At 37.3% G+C, this 22,241-nt stretch overlaps 1 protein-coding gene across 1 annotated transcript in view; it reads left to right on the top strand.

Moving 5' to 3' along the window:
* Window positions 1-22,031, top strand: part of LOC124282526 (polycystic kidney disease protein 1-like 2) — a 59,311-nt gene extending 37,280 nt beyond the window's left edge. Inside the window, exons 15-23 of the mRNA XM_046718540.1 lie at window positions 214-489; window positions 975-1,134; window positions 1,598-2,061; window positions 2,664-2,894; window positions 4,797-5,077; window positions 12,800-13,612; window positions 15,651-15,907; window positions 16,859-17,185; window positions 19,955-22,031. Of these exons, the coding sequence (XP_046574496.1) occupies window positions 214-489; window positions 975-1,134; window positions 1,598-2,061; window positions 2,664-2,894; window positions 4,797-5,077; window positions 12,800-13,612; window positions 15,651-15,907; window positions 16,859-17,185; window positions 19,955-21,210 (4,065 nt within the window). The 3' untranslated portion in view covers window positions 21,211-22,031. The remainder of the gene's footprint in view (window positions 1-213; window positions 490-974; window positions 1,135-1,597; window positions 2,062-2,663; window positions 2,895-4,796; window positions 5,078-12,799; window positions 13,613-15,650; window positions 15,908-16,858; window positions 17,186-19,954) is intronic.
* The last annotated feature ends 210 nt before the right edge of the window (window positions 22,032-22,241 follow it).

Raw genomic sequence — 22,241 nt, 5'->3', positions numbered from 1 at the left:
AGTTTTTCCAGATAAAATTATGCAGCATGACAAACAGATAAGGAAAGATTACAATATGTGTCGCCTCTCAAAGAAGTTACGATAAAAAGATAACAAGCATTAGTCCTCAGTTTCATGTTGTCTTTGATAATTTTGATTTTTTTATATCAGTAAGAATAGCTTATATCACTGATGGCCTTGTTACTAACTGTTGGTTTTCCAATTGACATGAAGATAGAAGAAAAGACCAAGCCAATCCTTGATGTGTATGAGAAAATCGGTGATGCCATGTTGCGGGGGATACAGTTTGCTAAGGAGGAACCACTACATTTAGAATCTAAGAAGATGTCTCTGGCGCTGGCCTGGAGTGAGGCAGATGATGACAGTGACATGGAGCTGGCAGCCAAACTACAGGACCAAGGCAAGGAGGGACAGTTTACGATTCCAATCAAATCCAGCCTCCAGAACAGCTCTGCGAACAGCACTAGTGTTGAAGCTGTCAATGTTCAGGTGAAAATGTTGATATATGTGATTTAAGACAGTATATTTTGATTGAAAGCATATGTTTGAATGTAACTTACAAACCTTTTGAGTAATTTTGCTTCGTTGAGAACTCATTAAAGATCAGTAGTTGCATGGTGATTTCACGCTGACTTAATTTTATCGTCAGCAAGAAATTCAAATAGTGTTTTGGATGTGACAGAGTTTTCAGTTTTTTATTTCAGATAGAGTTTTCATTTCAACGTAGTTTCTTTGTCTTCAGAGAGTTCAGATAGAGTTTTAACACTGACCAAATCTTGACGTCTTCAAGGAGTTCACATAGCGTTGTTGATTTAATCTTGACGTCAGCAAGGAGTTTAGAAAATAGTTCAGATAGTGTTTTGATGTCGACTTAGTCTTGATGTCAGCAAGGCGGTCAGATTGTGTTTTCATGTTGATTTAGTCTTGATGTAAGCAAGGAGTTTAGAAAACATGTTTTTCTCTCTATGAAACAGGTACAGGTGATGTCAAGTAATCCTTATGTTTGGGATGACTCAGCTGAGGGCATCAACTTCCCGATTGTCAACATCATCATGAAAAGCCGAGGGATTGATGGAAGGAAGATACTCCTGGAGGACCTGATGAAGCCAGCTGACATCATCATTACTGATAACAGTCAGTAGCTCCTTGTTCATTACTGATAACAGTCAGTAGCTCCTTGTTCCATGTATTTCAGTGCCACATTTGCGATGTGTGCGAGTACATTGTTCACGTTAACCATAATATGAAATCAGTTAGGATGATCCGTCCATTTTCAGAGGTATTTGTAGGGGTATGAGGTATTTGTAGTGGAAATAATTACCATCCCCTTCTGTCAGTCATATTACTGGATGATCCTTCCCATGTCCTCCTTCGTGTTTTTCATGACCCTCCCCAAAAAGAGAAAATACAAAAAGTGTCCATGTCAGTATTTTCATGACCCTTTCAAACGTGTAAAATAATTTATGGCAATTCCCTAGAGAGTGTTATTTTTCAGGATTACCTACCCCTATGATTCCCTCTACCCCCTTAATAAATTACCAGTCCCTAAGTATTTAAATATAAAATGTATTCATATTGATAATTTTGACTTTTTCAGCAACAGTCTCTGGGCATACCTGGGCAAACGAGGAGCTTAATGTAACTATCAACAGCAACAACATCATTTCATCAGACAGTAAAGCTATAAAGATCTACAGTAATAGTTCACTGATGGTCAGACTTACAAGTGTGAACACTTCTCTCACACTACAGGTATTTGTAAAAATTAACGATATCATTTCCTCTAATGAAATATTAGACTCTGGATTTGACATGCCACTTCCTCCCGAGATGTTACTGAGGTCTGGGAACCTGACCCAGGACCCCGACCTGGTGTTCCTGCCCAAGATGGAAGCCAGCGACTCCTACTATACTGTAGGCTTCACCATCAAGCCTGGCCAGAACCTGACCACAGAAGGGCTACAGAACGAGACGTCACTGAACGTGAGTGTGGAGACCTACAGTCTGACCTGCTCCTACTGGGACGAAGGGCTGGAGATATGGAGTACCAGGGGCTGTCTGGTAAGGGATGATCATGCTCATTGAAAGCTCTTATTTTGAAAGTTCTTATTCTTATTCTATTATCTATTTTCATCCCACTCATTTGTATCATTTTATTGTCACCATGTATGTTCAGTTGAAGCTACTCCCTATGTTTGCTGCCATGTCTAGGTACCATACATATAGTCCTACCAAACAATGAACCCGTGAAGATACGGGTTAGAATTGCTCTTCAGCAACCGATGTTTGTCACAAGAGGCGACTAACAGGATCGGGTGGTTTGGTTGACACATGTCATCGTATCCCAATTGCATAGATCAATGCTCATCATGTTGATCACTGGATTGTCTGGCCCAAACTCGATTATTTACAGACCGCTGCCATATAACTGGATTATTGCTGAGTGAGGCGTTAAACAACAAACCAACCAACCAAACATTGATGATTCTTGCTCAAGTTGGATGATAGTTTAATGCATACTGCTGCCTTAAATGAAAAATCTACCGTGAACTAATTATTTATGAGCCACTTTTAAGATGAAATATTATGAGTGTTGTGTAAAACAACCAAACATACCAACTTCATTTGACTGTTCAATTCTCATTTTATATTCTTCATGTTAGGTCAGTCCATTTACGACACTGGAAAGCCTGCATTGTCTGTGCAACCATCTGTCAGCATTCTCAGGAGGTATCTTTGTGGCTCCCAACACTGTCAATCCCATCACTGATGCTGTTCTCTTCCTACAATTCTTTGACAACCCAGTTGTTGTGTCAGCTGTTATTGCAGTGTGGGGGGTTTACCTTCTTCTCCTCTACTGGGCTAGACAGAAGGATAAAGACGATTCTAAAAAGGTGAACCTATTGTAACATTACAGAGTGTTTTATGATTATATTATGTTGGTTGTTCAGATCAAATTGAAATTATCAGTATGAAGGCCAAAGGGAATGTTCAAGGTTTATGCTTCAAAATGGAATATTTCTCAAAATGTAGAAATATTCAATGATCTGTTAAGAATCCACAAAGCCCAGATAACTGAAAGTTTGCATGGATATAGAGTTCACTTTTTCCAAAGCTCAAACCAGTCAAAAATCAACTTTGGTACCTGAAGCTAAATTTTTGGATGTTATTCAAGACATCTCAGGATCTGAATTGAAAATGATGTTCCTTTTTCAGGTGACTTTTTTTTTTTAGACTGTTTTGGATGTCCCTGATAGTTTAAAATGGTGTTACGCTGAAACAGTTGGTCTTTTCTAACCATGCAATGCCACAGGGACATAAATGTCCCTCCTCTGCTCACACACTTTGAAGGTGAATAAAATTCCAAATACATTTACACCCCCACATAATCTTCACAATTTGTAATTCTGCAGAGCATCCTCTGTTCCCTGATATCATCCACTGACATTTCAGGCAAAGCATAATTACTGAAAACAACCTCTGAAAAAGGTAAATCATAAATCTCCCCATTTTTGGCAAAATACTAAATCTCAACTCATTGCATTATTTTGTGCATAGTGTCAAATGTCAAGACATCAAAACTACAGTTAAAACCATCATTAATTTTAGACATGTTTGCTAAAATATTCGGCAAATGGTGGTAGTTGGGGGAAACCCAGTTTGTTATATCCGTGTTCATTGAAACGTGGTTGTCTGCATCAGATATTTTCTCAGAGAATTTAATGACAAAAATAGCAAAGTCATGGTCCATGGTATCGTTTTTGTCAAATGACCACTGATAACTATGTAGTGTTGTTGACAGCCCCAGAATTGTGTAGAATGTTAAACAATGAATAGGCTTTAACACCACATAGGATTGTGTTGACAGAACCACATTCATGTATGCAAGTTATCAGTTGCCCATTAAATCACATACACTTCACACATAACTGCAACATATGTATTTCTAAAGTCCTCAGACATTTTAGAATCTAATGACAAATTTTTCTTTGTCACTAATAGAAACTATCTACTGTAGATGAACTTAAGAGAAGTTAATTGAGAATGAAAATGAAAGCTGAGTTTGGAAAACAGTACTTGTTTGACAAGTAGAGCAATTTCATGATTTGTATGTTTTGCAGTATTACCAAAACTAAGGTCGTGAGTTATTATCAGTTTATTCATGTTCTTCCTTTCACAATATTGTGTTTTCAAATAAAGATTTTTATCATGTCTTACATGGTATACACTTGCCAAACACCTTCAAAATATTCCCTTAATTCTGAAATGCAAGTCTGTGAAGATAAGTAGAATTCTCAGTTACCATACCTCAATTATGTGCATGTACATTCCTACACTTCCATCAACAATATCATAGTGTATTTCATAACAATATCGGAGTCGCAAAGATGGCTGCATGGTCAGTTGTTACCATGGGCATGTTGTTTTGTTATAGTTATGAACTTCAATTCATGCGATGATGTCTCTGATTGCTTCGGAATTGCGTAGAGGTAGGCACCCCGTGCTAGACCACATGCTGTGGGCCCACAAATTCTTGCAAAAAGTCCACATTTCCTATCACATACAAAAGTGTGTCAAGACACCTTTTGTATCTTAGGCGTCAAAGTGCCTCAGCTTTGTTCAGTTAAGAAACTCACAGTGAAACAAATACATTAGTGCTTCTCATTGCAAGGTGTGCTGTGTGTCATCGGAAACATACAGGTCTGTTCTTATGACACTATACTAGTATTTAGCCATTTGGGAACATCAGCCATGTCACTATCAGCCAGCTTGTTCAATATATGAATTCATTACAGATAGGAACCACGATACTGGCTGACAATGATCCAAGGGACAAGTACGTGTACCTGATCTGTGTGGTGACCAGCTGGTGGCCCAAGGCTGGTACCACTGCCAACATCTTCCTGTACCTTCGGGCTCGATACAGGCAGAGTGCTCGCCACATCCTGGCAGACCCACATCGGAAGCTGTTCACCCCAGGGGCTGAGAACTGGTTTGTCCTTACCACCAGCAGGAGACTTGGCAAGATAAAATCTGTTGTGGTGTGGCATGACAATAGGGGGAAGAACCCATCTTGGTAAGTATCTTGGAGCAGTGTACAAGATCTTTGAAATAGGTCAGTAAAAGACTTTGGTTTAGCACCATTTTAAGCAGTATTCCAGTGATATCTCATTTTACATGAAAGCTTGTTTGTTCACGACTGGTGTTCATATCTGTGAATCACAGGAGAAGTTGCACATGCAACTGCTGAAACATGGAAGTTATAACTTATTTGGAAAATAATTGCTGACCTTAACATTATAGGGTTTAAGTATAGATGGACACTTCTGTATTTGTTCGTCTAACTAACCTCACAGTTTCAGTAAGTAACGTGAGCTTGGCATAGGAGGAAGTTCTAAAGTGATGTAGATCAGAGACGTTTACCTCTTTGGTGAGCACAGGCATGGTGCCAACAAACATCAGTGCTTATCAAGATTCAAGCACATGATCATAGATTTCAGGCATGCCAAAAGGATAGACATACTGGCTTTTTCAGTCTGTTGAATGAAGGTGAAAAGAGCTCATCATGAAGTGTGTCATGAAGACGTCTCAGTGGGTATATATGTACAAAGCCTAAATCCCTTGATTACCAGCTAAAAGAAAATCAAATTCATGGTTTGCACTGTCTCTAATCAGATCTTCATGCATCTGCTGCAGACTGGAGGCCGTTTTGTAAATACAGATTGTCCAATGCCATGTGATTACTAACAGTTATAATATACCTCACAGAGAGAAATAAGGACCATTGCAGCACCTAAGACGAGTTTATGGGTCACAATTGCATCATTTTGAATAGATAAGACTATTTTTTACTTTTAAACATTTTTGTCATCTGAACATGAGGTAACGTTAACAAATATCATATTTGATCAGGTTAAAACAGATGAAGTTATTCTTGGAATAGACATCTTTTGTAACTGCTGCGTATTAGATATTACACTGGTAGTAGCATTGTTATAAAGGCGTGGACAAATGAGAGAGAGTAAAATCAGGTTGAATGCCGCCATTATTAGTACAGTGTACTCTGTCAATACCGGCATCAGTCGGGACCAAGTAAAAATGCCGGTTTTGACAGAGTGCCGGTTTAGCTAGGTTCGCTTATGACGCCTGCGCACACGGAAGTTCGCTGTCGTACTGTCACTTTAGCATTAACAAGATGTTTGAATAAGAAACAAGGCAGTGTCTGAATGCACATTCATGTTGTTTAAATCAAATAAAAATGTCTGAAATCTCTTATTAAATTTCAACTGATCATATATTATCGGCAGAATTAAAATTATAAACTATTTTTAGCAATGTTATTGCAAACAACGATTCTTGTTTATGCTTCGGCAGCGGGTCTACAATAGCATTGTCAAAGAGCAAAGTAACGATGTTTCAAACATCGAGGAAATCATTAAATAAATTGAAATCAACAATAACATTCATAAAAGTTGTCAAACGTACATATAAAATTACTATTTCCATTCTTTTGAGCGATCATGCAATGTAAGTCAAGTCACTGACAAGTTACATCTCGGCTTTCACCACGATGCTTAATGTGAAAATATATGCATGAAGCATTTTTGTCATAGGCCATAACCTAGCACGATATGTCCAATACGTTCCATGATTTACGTATAGGTAGCGATGTCTTTCTTAATATGTTCAGAATAGCATTATTTTACCCAAAACTTTTCGTCTTAATCTAAAACTTTTCGTTTCACGAGGGCGGTATCCATTTCCATAATATGATTGGCTGCTTAGGTCCGTGTCTGATTTTGACCAATCACGACCCTTATAAGCAGAGTGTAGTGAAAAAGCGTCGTTAGAAACCAATCTTTTTCCAATAAAATCACTTCTTACAAATGTGAAAATACTCTCGGCAAGAGTACAGTGATATTGTTGATGTTCAGAGCTTTCGAACGATACACGCCATCAAACGATTCGCCTCTATGTAAGTGACACGTGCCACTCACTAATTAACAAGAAACTGATTGACACTTCCCGTTTCTGAATAATCACGGGAGTCAATACCCGCGAATCAACAAAATGTAAACACTTGCTTGTTTATACAGTCAAACTGCCCACTACTCTAGGTAAGTGTTACGTACCACTCACTGATTAACAAGATACTGATTAACACTTCCCGTTTCTGAATAATCTCGAGAGTCACAACGAATTGTGTTGTTACATCATTTGGACCTAATTGCATCAAAGGATTACGCCGTCTTTCATGTGCCGGTTTTTACAGATTCGTTTTCATAACAACTTGTTCGTTGGGACTGAAAAACAATGCCGATATCCTGAATAGACAGATGCCGATGTTTACAGAGGTTTCTAAATGATAATAACGTGCATTTCTGCCGGGACTGAAACTTTGTGCCGATGTAGACAGAGTGCCGGTGTTAAGAGAGGCCGGTATTGACAGAGTCCACTGTATAGCCTTTGGGGGACGGTGGGGTAGCCTAATGGTTAAAGTGTTGGCACGTCACACCGAAGACCCGGGTTCGAATCCCCACATGGGCACAATGTGTGAAGCCCATTTCTGGTGTCCCCCCGCCGTGATGTTGCTGGGATATTGCTAAAAGCGGCGTAAAACCAAACTCAGTCAGTCAGTCAGTCAGTATAGCCTTTGGTGGCAGATAAGTCAGAAGTGGTACATGTGTATGGTGTTGATATACTGACTATAGTTATTGGAGAAATCTGGTATTGAGATCATCAGTCAGTGGGTCATGAATGTCTAGACAAGATTTATCAACCATACTGCCTTCGTATTTGAAAGCATAGACATACTTGGGATATTGGACTTTTCGTGTCAAATAACCTTTTTTCATGAGTGGAACACTACATGTGTTCTGCTCTGAATGTATTTCTTACTGATCGTCAGGATCATGTTTTGAAACCATAGTGAATGGTTACTCTCTTAAAAATACAATATTTCACCACTATATACATATTGACATATGTGGACTTGTGTTTGAATATGAATGTTTTTTTAACCTTCCTACAATTGAAAACAAACAACTTTAATTCATGGTTAAAAAGTGTAAACATAGGCATATTGTAGGTTAAGATAAATCATAGATGTATATTGTCTCCTTCCTATATCCCATTACCTGATGAGATGGGATTGTTCCCAGCAGGCACATCAACGTTGTTTCAACGTTGAGAATAGGTTGGTCCTCAACGTTGAAATTAGATTGAAAATAGGTTGTATATGAAAGTTTTTTAGACGTAGATGTCCGACGTGGAATCAACGTTGAAGTTTGACCTATTATCAACGTTGAAAAAAGGTTGTATATGAAAGTTTTTTAGACATAGATATCCGACGTGGAATCAACGTTGAAGTTTGACCTATTATCAACGTTGAAAAAAGGTTGTATATGAAAGTTTTTTAGACATAGATATCCGACGTGGAATCAACGTTGAAGTTTGACATATTATTAACGTTGAAAATGGGTTGTTCCGTGGTTGTATATGAAAGTTTTTTAGACGTAGATATCCGACGTGGAATCAACGTTGAAGTTTGACATATTATTAACGTTGAAAATGGGTTGTTCCGTGGTTGTGTCTGGGAGGTATTACGCTTTCCTGTAAATAGACTCGCACTTCATCTTTAAACTACACTAAAGTAGCACCAAACTCATGCATCCAGCTAAAATACCCAAAAAGCTACCTGCAATAAACAGTGTTCAAACATAAAATTGCAGTAAAAATATTTACCTGATAAAATACTTGGTTAAAATTCCACATTCAATATAATCAGTTGGATGTATAATTCCAGTAAGAAGAAAAGAGTATTCCAAATTAAGAAAAACTATTTACTGTTGTATTGTTATCTTGAAAAGGTGGAAATTGTCCCGAGAAGACATTTTGTCTGAATTTCAGCTATTAGACAGACCCCTGAATAAACACAATGCAATTACTTTCACCATGAAAGGGATCCAAGATGAACAGGAACTATACCTGAAGACAGCACATAAAACCAGTCACTTTTTTATGAAATCTTTATGAACACAAACGCACACAGAGAAACGTGGTTTAAAGCATAATGTAAAACATCACACATGACATAGTCTGTAGGTGATCTCTGTTGTGATAATAACACAATATCATCTGCATATAGCATTAAACTGACATACAGCTTCTCTTCTTTCTGCCACTCCCTGCCTGGCGGTCAGGTGGATACTTCAGAAACGTTCCTAACTCTTTCTTGAAATTTGCTTCGGATGCATTCCCATCTCATTCCCATGAGATAGGACACAATCTGAAATTTTATATTTAAATACATGAATAATTTTATATGGAAGATATATTGTCTTAAATGATTCAAGTATTTGTATAATCAATCACTTGAAAGGTTCATTTCACTGCTGTAACTTGCCATGTGAACATATGAACAGCATCAATAAAAATGTGACGAAAAATGTAAACAATTTATATTTTCAACTAAAGGAATGGAAGTTTTCTTAAACGTTTTCAAAGAAAATCCTCAATTGCAAGTTGCTTATTCAATTAGACTATGAATTAGGATGAATTAGACGATGCTTTACTGTCATATATTATTTGCTATGGTCATGATGATAATGCTGCATTTGGTAATTAAATTACCAGAGATGATTGAATACAACCTTGTATTCTTAAAAGAAAACTTGCCGTTTTGCCCATCAACATTCATTCTTGACATCAAATTGTTTGACATTGTCTTGCAAAACAATGGAAGATTGTTGTTATTCTGTCAGATTTAGTTTTCTTTAGAGATTCTCGGAAACGATTATTTCAAATTAAATAGGAGTTGTACTGATGTAGCAATTTTGCTAACAGGAGTCATAAATTGTAACAAAAGCCATTTTACATTAAATGATAAGAAAACAAAATGGGTGGTGGTTCACAGGTCAAAGAACAAGTCTATTGTGGGAGGTCTTCCAACACCATTTATTCCCAAACACAGGGAAGTATGGATCATGGAGTTCTGAAAACAATAATGAGCTCTCATAAGTATACAATATATTCCCTATTATCTACTCTGTCTCTCTTTGTCATTTGTACACTCATAAAACTCAGATAAATAACTTCTTCATAATTCAGAAATGTTTACACTTAATATCTTATAGGAACGCTTAGAAAATCTCTTATATAATGAATTATGTGTGCCTGTAATATCTGCGACGTCATAACTATGCTTCTCTGAATCATGAACAATAAAATAATGAGATTAAACTCTACACTGCCAGAAATAATCTATCATACCCTGAATAATAAGACACTGAATAACATCTCTTACAACTCCAATCTACACTCAAAAAGACTTAAATGTACTCGTAAACAAACATCGCTGGCACACGCAAATTCTTGGAAACAGTGTATCTCTGACTCTCAATTCCAAGAAATGGAAGTCCTACTCTCTTTGACCAAAGGGGTGACAGGTGGCCAAAACATATTGAAATGTAGGTCATACACTGAAAATAACTCTGATTTAAAACACTACAAATATACACCTTCTCTCTAATATACTCGATAGATGATCTTGACAAGGGAACATGTACATAAAATGCTGATATCTAACAATACCTGTACTCTAAATAATGGATTCTTCCAAATCTCAGTATGTTTCACTGCACACACATTTAAATGCAAAATAATGAAAAACCTACACTTTGACAATAATAAAGAAACATCATATTCAAATTCTACAGCTGACCAAATACCTGAAGAGTGTGTCTCCCAGCAATAAACATCTATATATCTCTATAAATTTATGACTTCTGTCCTCTCAGCGTGCTTTCTTGCATCCAGCTCTTTCTGGCGAAAAACAATATGGCCAAGAAAGGGAGTGCTCATTAAACTAAACATCTCCTCGAGAAATCATTGTCAAATTATTCTCTTACATGATCAACCTTTGTGGTGGATATACTGGAAACAAGTAAAATGTTAAAAACTTGTTACCTTAGCATTGCTCCTTTTATGTGATCCACAAAATTGATGCCACCCAGTCTTCGAAGATGAGATTTCTGCAAATTCCATTAAAATTATATCTTATTTCATAATTAAATGTTCCTTACTAAATTACTTCTTTTGTATGTAACATTTTAACCTTTAAGAGACATGAATCATCACATCCCTTCCAAACAAGTGTAAGAATGAAAGTCTGTGAGTGCAGTTTTGTTAATTGTCCCATCAAAGAATCATTAGTGAAGTTACACATTTTGTAAATAAATAAAAGTTCAAATAAATTATATGCAATTTCATCCTTAACAAAGACTTGCACAAGACATTTTGATGTGAATTTTCGTTGCATGATCTGAGAAAGTTTTCCTTTCGCCATTCTCCACCCCCCCCCCCTCCCCAAATAATATGCATATGTTGACAGGGTTCAGAGCGTGCTCAATGCATAATTTACTGATCGACTTATTCAAACGAACAAATGTTCATAATAATGTGATGCAATATAAAATGTTGATAAATTCTATTCGATTTTGTATAGCTGCCCTTAGGGACCGTTCATAATGTATGGCTTGGGGGTGATGATGATTTTTATGAAGAAGCATGTACAATGTGAATTACCCTCCCCCTCCCCGTAAAGTGTATGTACGAAATAAGTGACGACCCACCCTGCATGTCATGTACAATATCTATGACGCCCTCTCCCCAAATTTCTAAGCATCATATTAAACATAGTGCGTGTGTACAAAAATGCTGACCCCCTTAGCTCCCCTGAACAAAATGGGTGACAAACCCCCACCCCACCCCTTACAATCATCACCCCCACCCGCAGCCATATAATTATGAATGGTCCCTTATATTGATGTACTTCATTGATTATTTGAAAATGTATATTTGCAAAATTCAAATCAGGTGATTGGTACGAAAGGAAATCTTATTCGATTATATAATAAAATGCCAAATATATGCATGCAAATATATTGAAAAATAACAAAACAAGTTCATGGAAAACACGGGCTTCCACTAAATTTTGAGAAACATGTACATGACATACCGGTACCCTTGTGAGATAAAACATGAGCCCTAATTCGGAGTTTCTTGCTACATTGACCTGCTAGATTTAAACAACATTCCTACGTTTTCATTATACATGAAGGACATACTTACCAAATAAACACCAGCATGCCGTGAACATGTTGAAAATAGAACGATATTGCGTTGAACTTCGCCAAAGTAAACTGACAATGATCAGCTGCCTTTGCGCTCGCGATAATTGTGCGCATGTCCGGATATGGCCAAACGAGGCGATCTGGCATGTGTTTGAAAGCAAATTGTCGGGAATTATACAATTTTGACAGTTTTGTGGGAAAATATCAAATGTAATAAAATTTGGATAACTGTTGACTTTATACCTAAAATCATTGATGTTTTCATTTTCAATTGCGATTTACGTAATATTTCCGTCCGTTGATCGATGCACAATCAAACAATATATAAGATTATATGTGTCACTAGCTCGATCTTGATCTTTTATGCAATTAATGTTCCGAAATGATAGTTGCTAAGTTGGATACCTATTACCAATATGAATTATGTATCAAATTTGCCAAGGAAACAATTAGTTGACATTTTGTTGGTTCCTTACGTTGAAACAACGTTGACAACTAAACAAATCTCGACTAACTTTCTTTGGTCATGATAAACGTTGAATCAACGTTTATGAACGGTTGATCAACCAAACAACCAAAATTCAACGTTGATTCAACGTTGTGTGCCCGCTGGGTTGTATTGACTACTGACCATAATATAAAGGTAGACTGTACATGTGTTGCAGGTATTTAAAGGAGGTGGTTGTCCGTGACATCCAGACTAAGGAAGTATGGCACTGTCTGTATAATGACTGGCTGGCTGTAGATAGAGGACCAGGCTTCATCCAAGTTGAAATCCCATCTCTCAACCAGGGCAGCATGGATCAGCATCGACTGTACCGATTCATGCTGAAGTCCAGTCAAGACTTCCGGGACAGTCATCTGTGGATCAGCATCTTTTCGAAGCCAGCCTACAACCAGTTCACGCGAGCCCAGAGGCTGACATGCGGTCTGTCTCTCCTCATCACCACAATGTTGTCCAGTATCATGTTCCACGGGGTGCCTACAGACGAGCCGGAGGACCAGATCCAGAGTGGCCAGATAGTTCTGTCTCTCAGTGGAATTGTCATAGGAATCGAGAGTGGTTTGCTGATGTTCCCCATCAATACAATCCTCCTTCAGTTCTTTACTCGGACAGCTCTTAAAGTAGCGCCAAATTCTGAATCTCCCCCAAAGGAAGAAGATGATAGGGATGATACAAATAAAACTGGAAAGGAAGCGGTTCATGAAGAAGACATAGAGCTTGGTATATGTAACACAGAAACAGAGCCAGTGTCACAGGAATCTAAGTGCAAAGATCTGAAGTGCTGTTTTCAAAGACAGTCTTCTGAAATGGTGATTGAATCTGAGTCAACTGGATCTAAAGCAAAAAGGACTGATACGTTGGATTCCGTAAAAGCAGGCACAGATGAAGTGGACCTAGCAATGTCACGTGGAAGGAGTAATGGCAGTACAGCAAAGTCAGTAGGAACAAAGAAAAAAGTGAAAAAGCCATTCAGGTATTTCATTCGTCAACTGATGGATGCTTGATGTTATTAGTGTATGGTGTCTGTAAACATTGACTTAAACACAATACATATATTGAGGTCTTGGAAGTTAGACAGTTTTTGTTGCTGCCTCGAATGACAAAACATACGCTTTAGCATTTGTAGATATAAACCCTGTACACGATGATCTTTTTGAAGAATAAGAAACATAGAAAAACACAAATGACTATAATTATTTGAGGAAATGTCATTAAGAAAACCAACAATTAAAAATTTAAGTGTAAAGTATTTCTTTTCTTTTTCTTCTTTTCCTCTTCTCTAACATGCTTACAATATAATGGCCACTGTGAAAAACTACAAACTTTTTATACTCTGGATGACTCCGGACAAAATGGTTGTATTTCAGTTTTCCTCTTGCTGTAAACACAGAAACATGTGAACATGATGTCAATTGTAATTGATAGTGTACTATCCAATACATGTATGGTGTAAATACATAAATATGTGAACATGATGTAACTGATAGTGTACTAAACAATACATGCATGGTGTAAATATGTGAACATGATGTAACTGATAGTGTACTAAACAATACATGCATGGTGTAAATATGTGAACATGATGTAACTGATAGTGTACTAAACAATACATGCATGGTGTAAATATGTGAACATGATGTAACTGATAGTGTACTAAACAATACATGCATGGTGTAAATACGTAAACATGTGAACATGATGTAACTGATAGTGTACTAAACAATACATGCATGGTGTAAATATGTGAACATGATGTAGTGTAACTGATAGTGTACTAAAACAATACATACATGCATGGTGTAAATATGTGAACATGATGTAACTGATAGTGTACTAAACAATACATGCATGGTGTAAATATGTGAACATGATGTAACTGATAGTGTACTAAACAATACATGCATGGTGTAAATATGTGAACATGATGTAACTGATAGTGTACTAAACAATACATGAATGGTGTAACTACGGATAGTGTACTAAACCATACATGCATGGTGTAAATATGTGAACATGATGTAACTGATAGTGTACTAAACAATACATGCATGGTGTAAATACGTAAACATGTGAACATGATGTAACTGATTGTGTACTAAACAATACATGCATGGTGTAAATATGTAAAATGTGAACATGATGTAACTGATAGTGTACTAAACCTTACATGCATGGTGTAAATATGTGAACATGATGTAACTGATAGTGTACTAAACAATACATGCATGGTGTAAATGAGTAAACATGTGAACATGATGTAACTGATAGTGTACTAAACAATACATGCATGGTGTAAATATGTAAAATGTGAACATGATGTAACTGATAGTGTACTAAACAATACATGCATGGTGTAAATATGTAAAATGTGAACATGATGTAACTGATAGTGTACTAAACAATGCAAAGACACATGATTATTTATTGTGAGCAAAACAATACTAAATCAAAACAGTATCCCACAAGATTAGTATTTCAGTCAGAGTAACCATGATTCCAGCTGTTGTATAATGTGGGAGAAATTCACAAGTTTAAACATGGTTCTGACAAACGCCTAGGCAAACTGGGTGCTTATTTTGACCCATCCATATAGACTTCTCTCTAAGGACCTGACTGTGCTAAGTGAATATGGTTTTTAATAATGGGGGGAAATGGGTTATTTTTGTGACATGCCATTTGAAAACCCAAAATTCCTAGGCATAGTTTATATTTGTATTTTTGAGAAGAAACAAAATTTAAAAAAGAATGCTATTTTAGTTCCTACTAGGTGAAAGCTATCAGTTGATATAAAAATAACAGAGCATATTTTAGTCAGCCACAAAATTGTGAGGAAACAATACAAGGATTCAGTGTTGCACAATGAATTTTTGCAAAAACAAATATTCAGGATTTAAGTTATAATATAAAAATGTTGTTGTGCAGCTATGTTGTCCAGTCTCCATACCAAGTCCCAGTCCCTGCCCCCAGAGAACATCCAATGGTCACTTCCTACCAAGGTCCTTGTGTTACAGTTTTCCCTTGTGGTTCCTGTACGTTGCCTGGACATTGGCCTTGGCTACCTGCATCATCTGCTCATACTTCATAATGCTGTACGGCCTCAAGTACGGCTACCAGAAGAGTGTGGACTTTCTGGTGTCTTTCTTCATTGCCTTCACACAGAGCGCCATGATCACTCAACCAATTAAGGTGGTCATCGTGGCAGCGCTCCTCACTCAAATACTCAAGCGACCAGTGAATTATGACAGCTGGACTTCCAGTGAAGATGCAGGTAAGTGTAGTGGATGCATTTTGTAATATGGAGTGTTTCTCAACAGTGTTTCATCATTATGGTTGTGGGGTTTATGATCAATATAGGATTGTTTTAAAGTTTGCTTACAAGAAAAACAATTCAAATCTGAGGTTTCTTATCATTCATAAGATTTTATTCCAATGTGGACCATTATTAGGTGAGCTTACTAAACCAAGCACAAATTTACTCGTTGTTCAAGTGGCAAACTGCTTCTCTAAAGGGAGTAAGATTTGATGCCACTTTATGCAGTACAATATCAGAGTTCATCTAGCAATGTTGAAATCTAAACAGTGTCTTGAATAGTGGTGTTCCAATGATCGAAAATAACCGAAAATCAATCGAAAGAAGGATTAAAAATAATTATTGATTGTAAAAAACATATTTTCAAGTAATCAGAATTTTGTTGTTTTAGTGTAACCCACTTGAAGGAAGTAAACTAAACATTAAATTTGATGAATATTCATGAACAAACTTGCGCTCAACAGCATAAAGCTGTGTGCATTGTATTCATAGTTTTGTATTCATCACTACAGTAAATATTACTGTAACCGCTGTCTGTGAAATATTTTTTTTCATCTATTTTGAACGTAATGAGATATACTGATAAATATTTGTTGTATAATAAGCAGAATAGTTATATTAGCATTAATTAGAAAAAAACTGGGGAAATCCCTTAAAATTGGTGATTACATTAAAAATGTATATATTTCGATTATGATCGATAATCGTTCACAACAAGTCCCCGATAATCGATAGTGGATTTTGGTTTCCGATTCCCAACACTAGTCTTGATGACATGTAAACACTTTAACTACTACCACACTTTCTCAAAAGACAATTTAACCAGGAAAGTACACTATATTGCATTTGTTCACAAAAGCTGCATTTATCACCAATCTGACTGATACTTTGATTCTTTTCATGTTGTAGAGGAGGAGGTGGAGAAGTTGAAAGAGAAGGTGGCAGCACAAACTGCATCGGAAGTGTCTGATCATCAGCGATATTATACACCTCCTCTGTCCACACGAGCACTGCGGGAAATTCGTAAAAGAATCCAGCTTGATAACCGTGCTAGGATGATACTGTATGAGATTTGTCTGTACTTCACCTTTGTGGCAATAGTCTTACTGATGATCCACGGCCACAGGAACATCAACATGGCATACAGGGTCACTCACACCACAGAGAATATGTTCACAGAGGACACAGGATTTAGTGAGGTGGATTGCATAGACATTTCTTTTATGTTTCAGTTTTGTCAGTTTTCAAAATTGAGCATGAATGTCAAGGGTGCCTTCTCTTAAACCTATTACTAAGGTGCTGAATTAAAGTAGGTGGTGGGGAAGGCCAGTGTTTAAAGGGGTGGTTTGTCATTACAAAGACCTGGTTTCATTTCCCAACAAAGGCTCAACGTCTGAAATTATGGTGTCCCCATTGTGATCTTGCAGGAATAATTCTAAAATTGGCACAAAATCATAGTCACACTCACTCACTCACTCGCTCCTTCGTTTAAGTTGATATACCACACTCAGTGGTCCCAAGAGTCCCCATAGTTTTGAACACTGCTATGCATGTATTTCTACATGATGGTAGAACGAAACAGACTTTACTCATCTCATCTAAAAAGAAAAACAATCCAATTTTATTGATAATATGCCCCACAAAGCTGTTATACATTATTAGATGCGCCCAGACCTTTTTACTCCATTTCATTTCTCTTTCTCTTCTGTAACAAACATCTCATGAAAGTGAAGATGTGAGTAATCTCCCCTACACAACTGATTCTGAATATCATGGATTCATTACATTTACTTTCTTTTAGTCCTATGAGAATAACCAAGAGAACAAAGTACAACTTGTACTAATACCTGATTACAAAACAGTGACTTTTGTGATTATCATTTACATGGGTTGTATACAATATGGTTTAAAATGAGTGATAATTCCTTGGGAATTGTGGGTTAAAACATGTCCCAAGTAACCTGTGCTTGCAGGTGAGGTGAAATGAGATTTAATGTAACATTCAAGAGTTTTGCACATGTATAGCAACATGCAAATGTGAGTGTAACTCATTGTACTTGTCAGGATTTTTATGGCAACAGCCCACTTATTCAGCATGTTTCAGTCTTAACAGGAACAGCCCACTATCAGTATACTGACTCCAAGCTGACCGCTCTTGTTTTATCCCTTTAACAATCTTAATTGCGTAGATCGATGCTCATGATACTGATCACTGGATTGTCTGGTCCAGACTCGATTATTTACAAACCGCCGCCATATAGCTGGAATATTGCTGAGTGTGGTGTTAAACAACAAACCAACCAACCTTTACCAATTAGTGTCATCTTCTAGTGTCTTTTGGTATGAGGTGGCCAGACTTTGAACCCCAGAGTTTCCAACCTCAAGGCACGTACTCCATCCACTAGACCGGAGGTGGACCCTACGCTTGTGGAACTGATACATCAGATGGTCAGCTCAGGAACTCTATGTCATCTTACCAGATTGGTGTGGGATTGCTTATAATAATATCTAATTTGTCTAATCCAAACTTGAATATTTATGCATTGTGGTGATGTGCCTCCAGTACAGACAAGTGATTCCTAACACTTTCAGGGGCCTCTTACAAGCCGAGGTTGTTGCGAACCTCTATTTTAACCTTGCTTCCCCAGATGTCAGTAGTAGATGATGTTGTTCCAGGTGTCCACAGTAGAATCCATGTGGGAGTACCTACAGGGGGGACTTTCTGGACAACCTTGTGTCAGGCACTGATCCTGCCTCTCCAACATCTTGCCAAGCTTCCTACCTTCTCGGAAAAGCTCGACTGAGGCAGCTTAGACTGAAACCTGGTACATGATGTTCACTTGACATGCATCACACTGAGTTTAGAGACAGCAACAGATGTTGGATGCAACCTTAACCACTGTGGATTTCACATTGTAGTAAAGCCAAAGAAATATGTATTATGAAAATAGCAAAAAAAATGACTCCATGGACCACACACCTTGGGAAACTCATTGGTTAGTTTCAAACTTGTCAATGTCAGTATCGCCTTTGTAGTTCCTTAGGATCTAAGGTTTATTTCAAGTGAAAAAAAATATTAAATTGTAGAGTGGTGATCCAGAAGTCAAACACAATATATTTCCTGACATCCATTCCAATTAGAATTCCATATAGTCTTTTGTCTAGGATAACAGTATTTGCCCTGTGCACTTACATATTTGACAAATTGGGGTTGCCTATTATAGCCATACACAAATTAAATTTGTTTTAAATGACTGAATGGTAGTTAGTGAGTGCGTTAAGATTTAGAGTCACATAGGCAATATTTCAGTCATACCGTGACTAAAACAAGATATACATTAGTATTTAACATGGATTGACATTTTTTTCAAAACTCCACTGGACACAGGTCCTGTAAACTTTCAAAATCAACTTGACCAAATATTAATTTCACTTGAGCACGATTAACAATTTGGTTTCTTTTGCAAATAATCTTTATCATTGGTAGCAATTGCATTTATATTTCATCATCAAAATACATATATCAAAACATTTCAGTAGTTTGGCACTACTGTGCCTCGGTAAAGTTTAATATGGATATTTACTTGACTGACCAGAGAATTCCACTCGACCCGGGTGTTGGGCTATTATCTTTCAACCCCTGTTAAATATTATAAAAATAAAGTTATTTCTTAAAGTTTAGTTTTAGTTGAAGTTTCACGTCACAACAGCATTGTTTCATCCATATAGTGACCAGACCAAGTCTACACACATACACATTTTAGGTAGTACAAGGTAGTTTCTTTAAGTACATATTTCCTCATTACATTGTTATTTACAAAGATTAGTTAACAGACTTAGTTCAAACTTAGGAATTCTTTTAAACAATAGTTATTGATAAATTATATCATTACATCTGTTTTCTGTGTAACATCTCTTACACAATATAAAATATCAGTATGGGGCATACAGATTACTTAAAGATTGGTACATAAAATATTTTTAGCCATGTTATGTTTGTTGCAGGTACATGTTCCTATCCAGCCATTATGAAGAAGTTTGCATCCGTCTCCTGTACAGGCCCATATTCCATGTCAGATGAAGAGACTGGTCACTACAACACCTCCTGGTCCCAGCCTGTGTCCACCACTGACACATCCACAATGTACACCTACCGCTCTTCTTTCCAGCTGGTCACTATACCATTTGTTGGCAAGCTTGCCACCTACTCCGGTGGCGGCTACGTCCAAGAGCTGCCTAGATTACCAGACAGTGCCAGAGGTGCCATGGACGACATTCAAAGTTCAGACTGGATCGATCAATACACTCGGGCTGTGTTTGTGGAATTCAGTCTCTATAATCCAAATACTAACCTGATCAGTGTAGTCATCCTAGTGTTCGAATTCTCCAACTTTGGAGGTGTGTTTCCATACTACCAGATCTTCACATCAAAGCTCTATCACTATACTGGGGGGTTTGAACAGTTTGTGGCAGTGTGTGAAGCTGTGTTTCTCATATATGTCATTATTTTCACATACCTGGAAATCAAGAAGTACAGACAGATGTCTGCATCTGATTACTTCAAGGACACCTGGAGTTACGTTGAGGTCATCATCCTTACTCTGTCCTACACTGTGTTCGGGCTGTTCATACAGAGGATCGTCACTGTTGACTACTCCATCAAACTCTATAAAGAGTCCATGGGACAGTCCTTTGTCAGCTTCTACCCTGCTGCTTCATCTGACATTATCCTGCAGTATGTCATGGCAGCATTGTCAGTGTTCATCATTCTTAAATTCTTCAAACTGCTTCGATTTAACTTAAGAATGTCCATCTTGGCTGGAGCTTTAAAACGCTGTAAAGGCATCTTATTTCAGTTTTTTATCAAAGTTTTCTTGTACACAATGGCCTTTTCATGTTTTAGCCTGTTAGTGTTTGCCACTGAACTACAGGAGTACAGTAACTTTGGTGAAAGCGTTATAACATTGTTCAATTTTGCTTTAGGAGCATCAGATTATTTTGGACTTGAATCAGCAAGTAAGACCTTAGGTCCTTTGTTCTTCTTTATGTTTTCCTTCCTGTATCAGTTCCTACTGATCAGCATTTTCATCTCGATTGTAATGGATGGCTATGCAGCTATGGTAGAGCATGTTCTCTCACTGCACACAGAGGTGCACATGGTGGAGTTCATCTGGAGGAAGATCAAGCTCCGCACCATGACAGACAAGAAGAGGAAAAATACTTATCAGAAAAACCTTTATAAGATCCAGACCAGGAGGTGAAACTGTTGGTTCTTGTCAGTGGTTGCATAAAACAGTCACGGCATACGTGCTGCTTATGATAAGAAACAGTCACATCAGCAAATGAAACTATTGATACATGCTGCTTGTGACATGAAGCAGTCAGATCAGTGAATGAAACTATTGATTCTTGTGGCATGAAGCAGTCACATTAGCAAAGGGAGCTATATTGATACATGCTGCTTGTGGCATGAAGCAGTCAGATCAGCAAAGGAAACTATTGATACATGCTGCTTGTGACATGAAGCAGTCACATTAGCAAAGGAAACTATTGATACATGCTGCTTGTGACATGAAGCAGTCACATTAGCAAAGGAAACTATTGATACATGTTGCTTGTGGTATGAAGCACTCACATTAGCAAAGGGAGCTATATTGATACATGCTGCTTGTGGCATGAAGCAGTCAGATCAGCAAAGGAAACTATTGATACTCTTCTGTTATCCCATGAAGCAATGAGATCAGTGAATGAAATTATTGATATTTGTCGCTTACAAAGCAATCATCAAATGCAACTATGGACACATGTTAGTTGTGTCTTTAAGCATTAAGATAAGTCAGTGAAGCTGTGTATACTTGTGGGTGTTGTCCCATGAAGCAATCAGTCGGTGAATGAAACCATGTCACATCACTATTGACACTAGTTGTGCAGTGCAAATCAAGTTTGAGAAAACTTCTTAATCATCACGTTTTTCAGATGAAACAGGAGAGCTTGTTTGAAATTGTTATAGTTTTAAATGTTGGATTTTGCTGAATCATGTATTTGGAATAAAAGATGTTGTTAGTTAATAAATCTATATTTTTATGCCAGAGACATGATTTGTTTCCCCAAAACAATCATTTGTTAAAACTCAGATCTTTAAAAGATGATGTATGATAATGGCAAAACGGAACTGTGCTTCATAGAGAAAATGTAATTGAAATTAACATTATATTTGGACTAATCAGTGTTTCATCATAAATTCATTGACAAAATCCATACCTGACACTATCCTACAATTCTTTTACATGAT

The sequence above is a fragment of the Haliotis rubra genome, unplaced genomic scaffold (assembly GCF_003918875.1).
Source record: "Haliotis rubra isolate DU_JTF1 unplaced genomic scaffold, ASM391887v1 Scf3, whole genome shotgun sequence".
Taxonomy (NCBI): domain Eukaryota; kingdom Metazoa; phylum Mollusca; class Gastropoda; order Lepetellida; family Haliotidae; genus Haliotis; species Haliotis rubra.
Note: the sequence above shows the minus strand (reverse complement) of the source record. Positions and strands in the feature narration are given on the sequence as shown.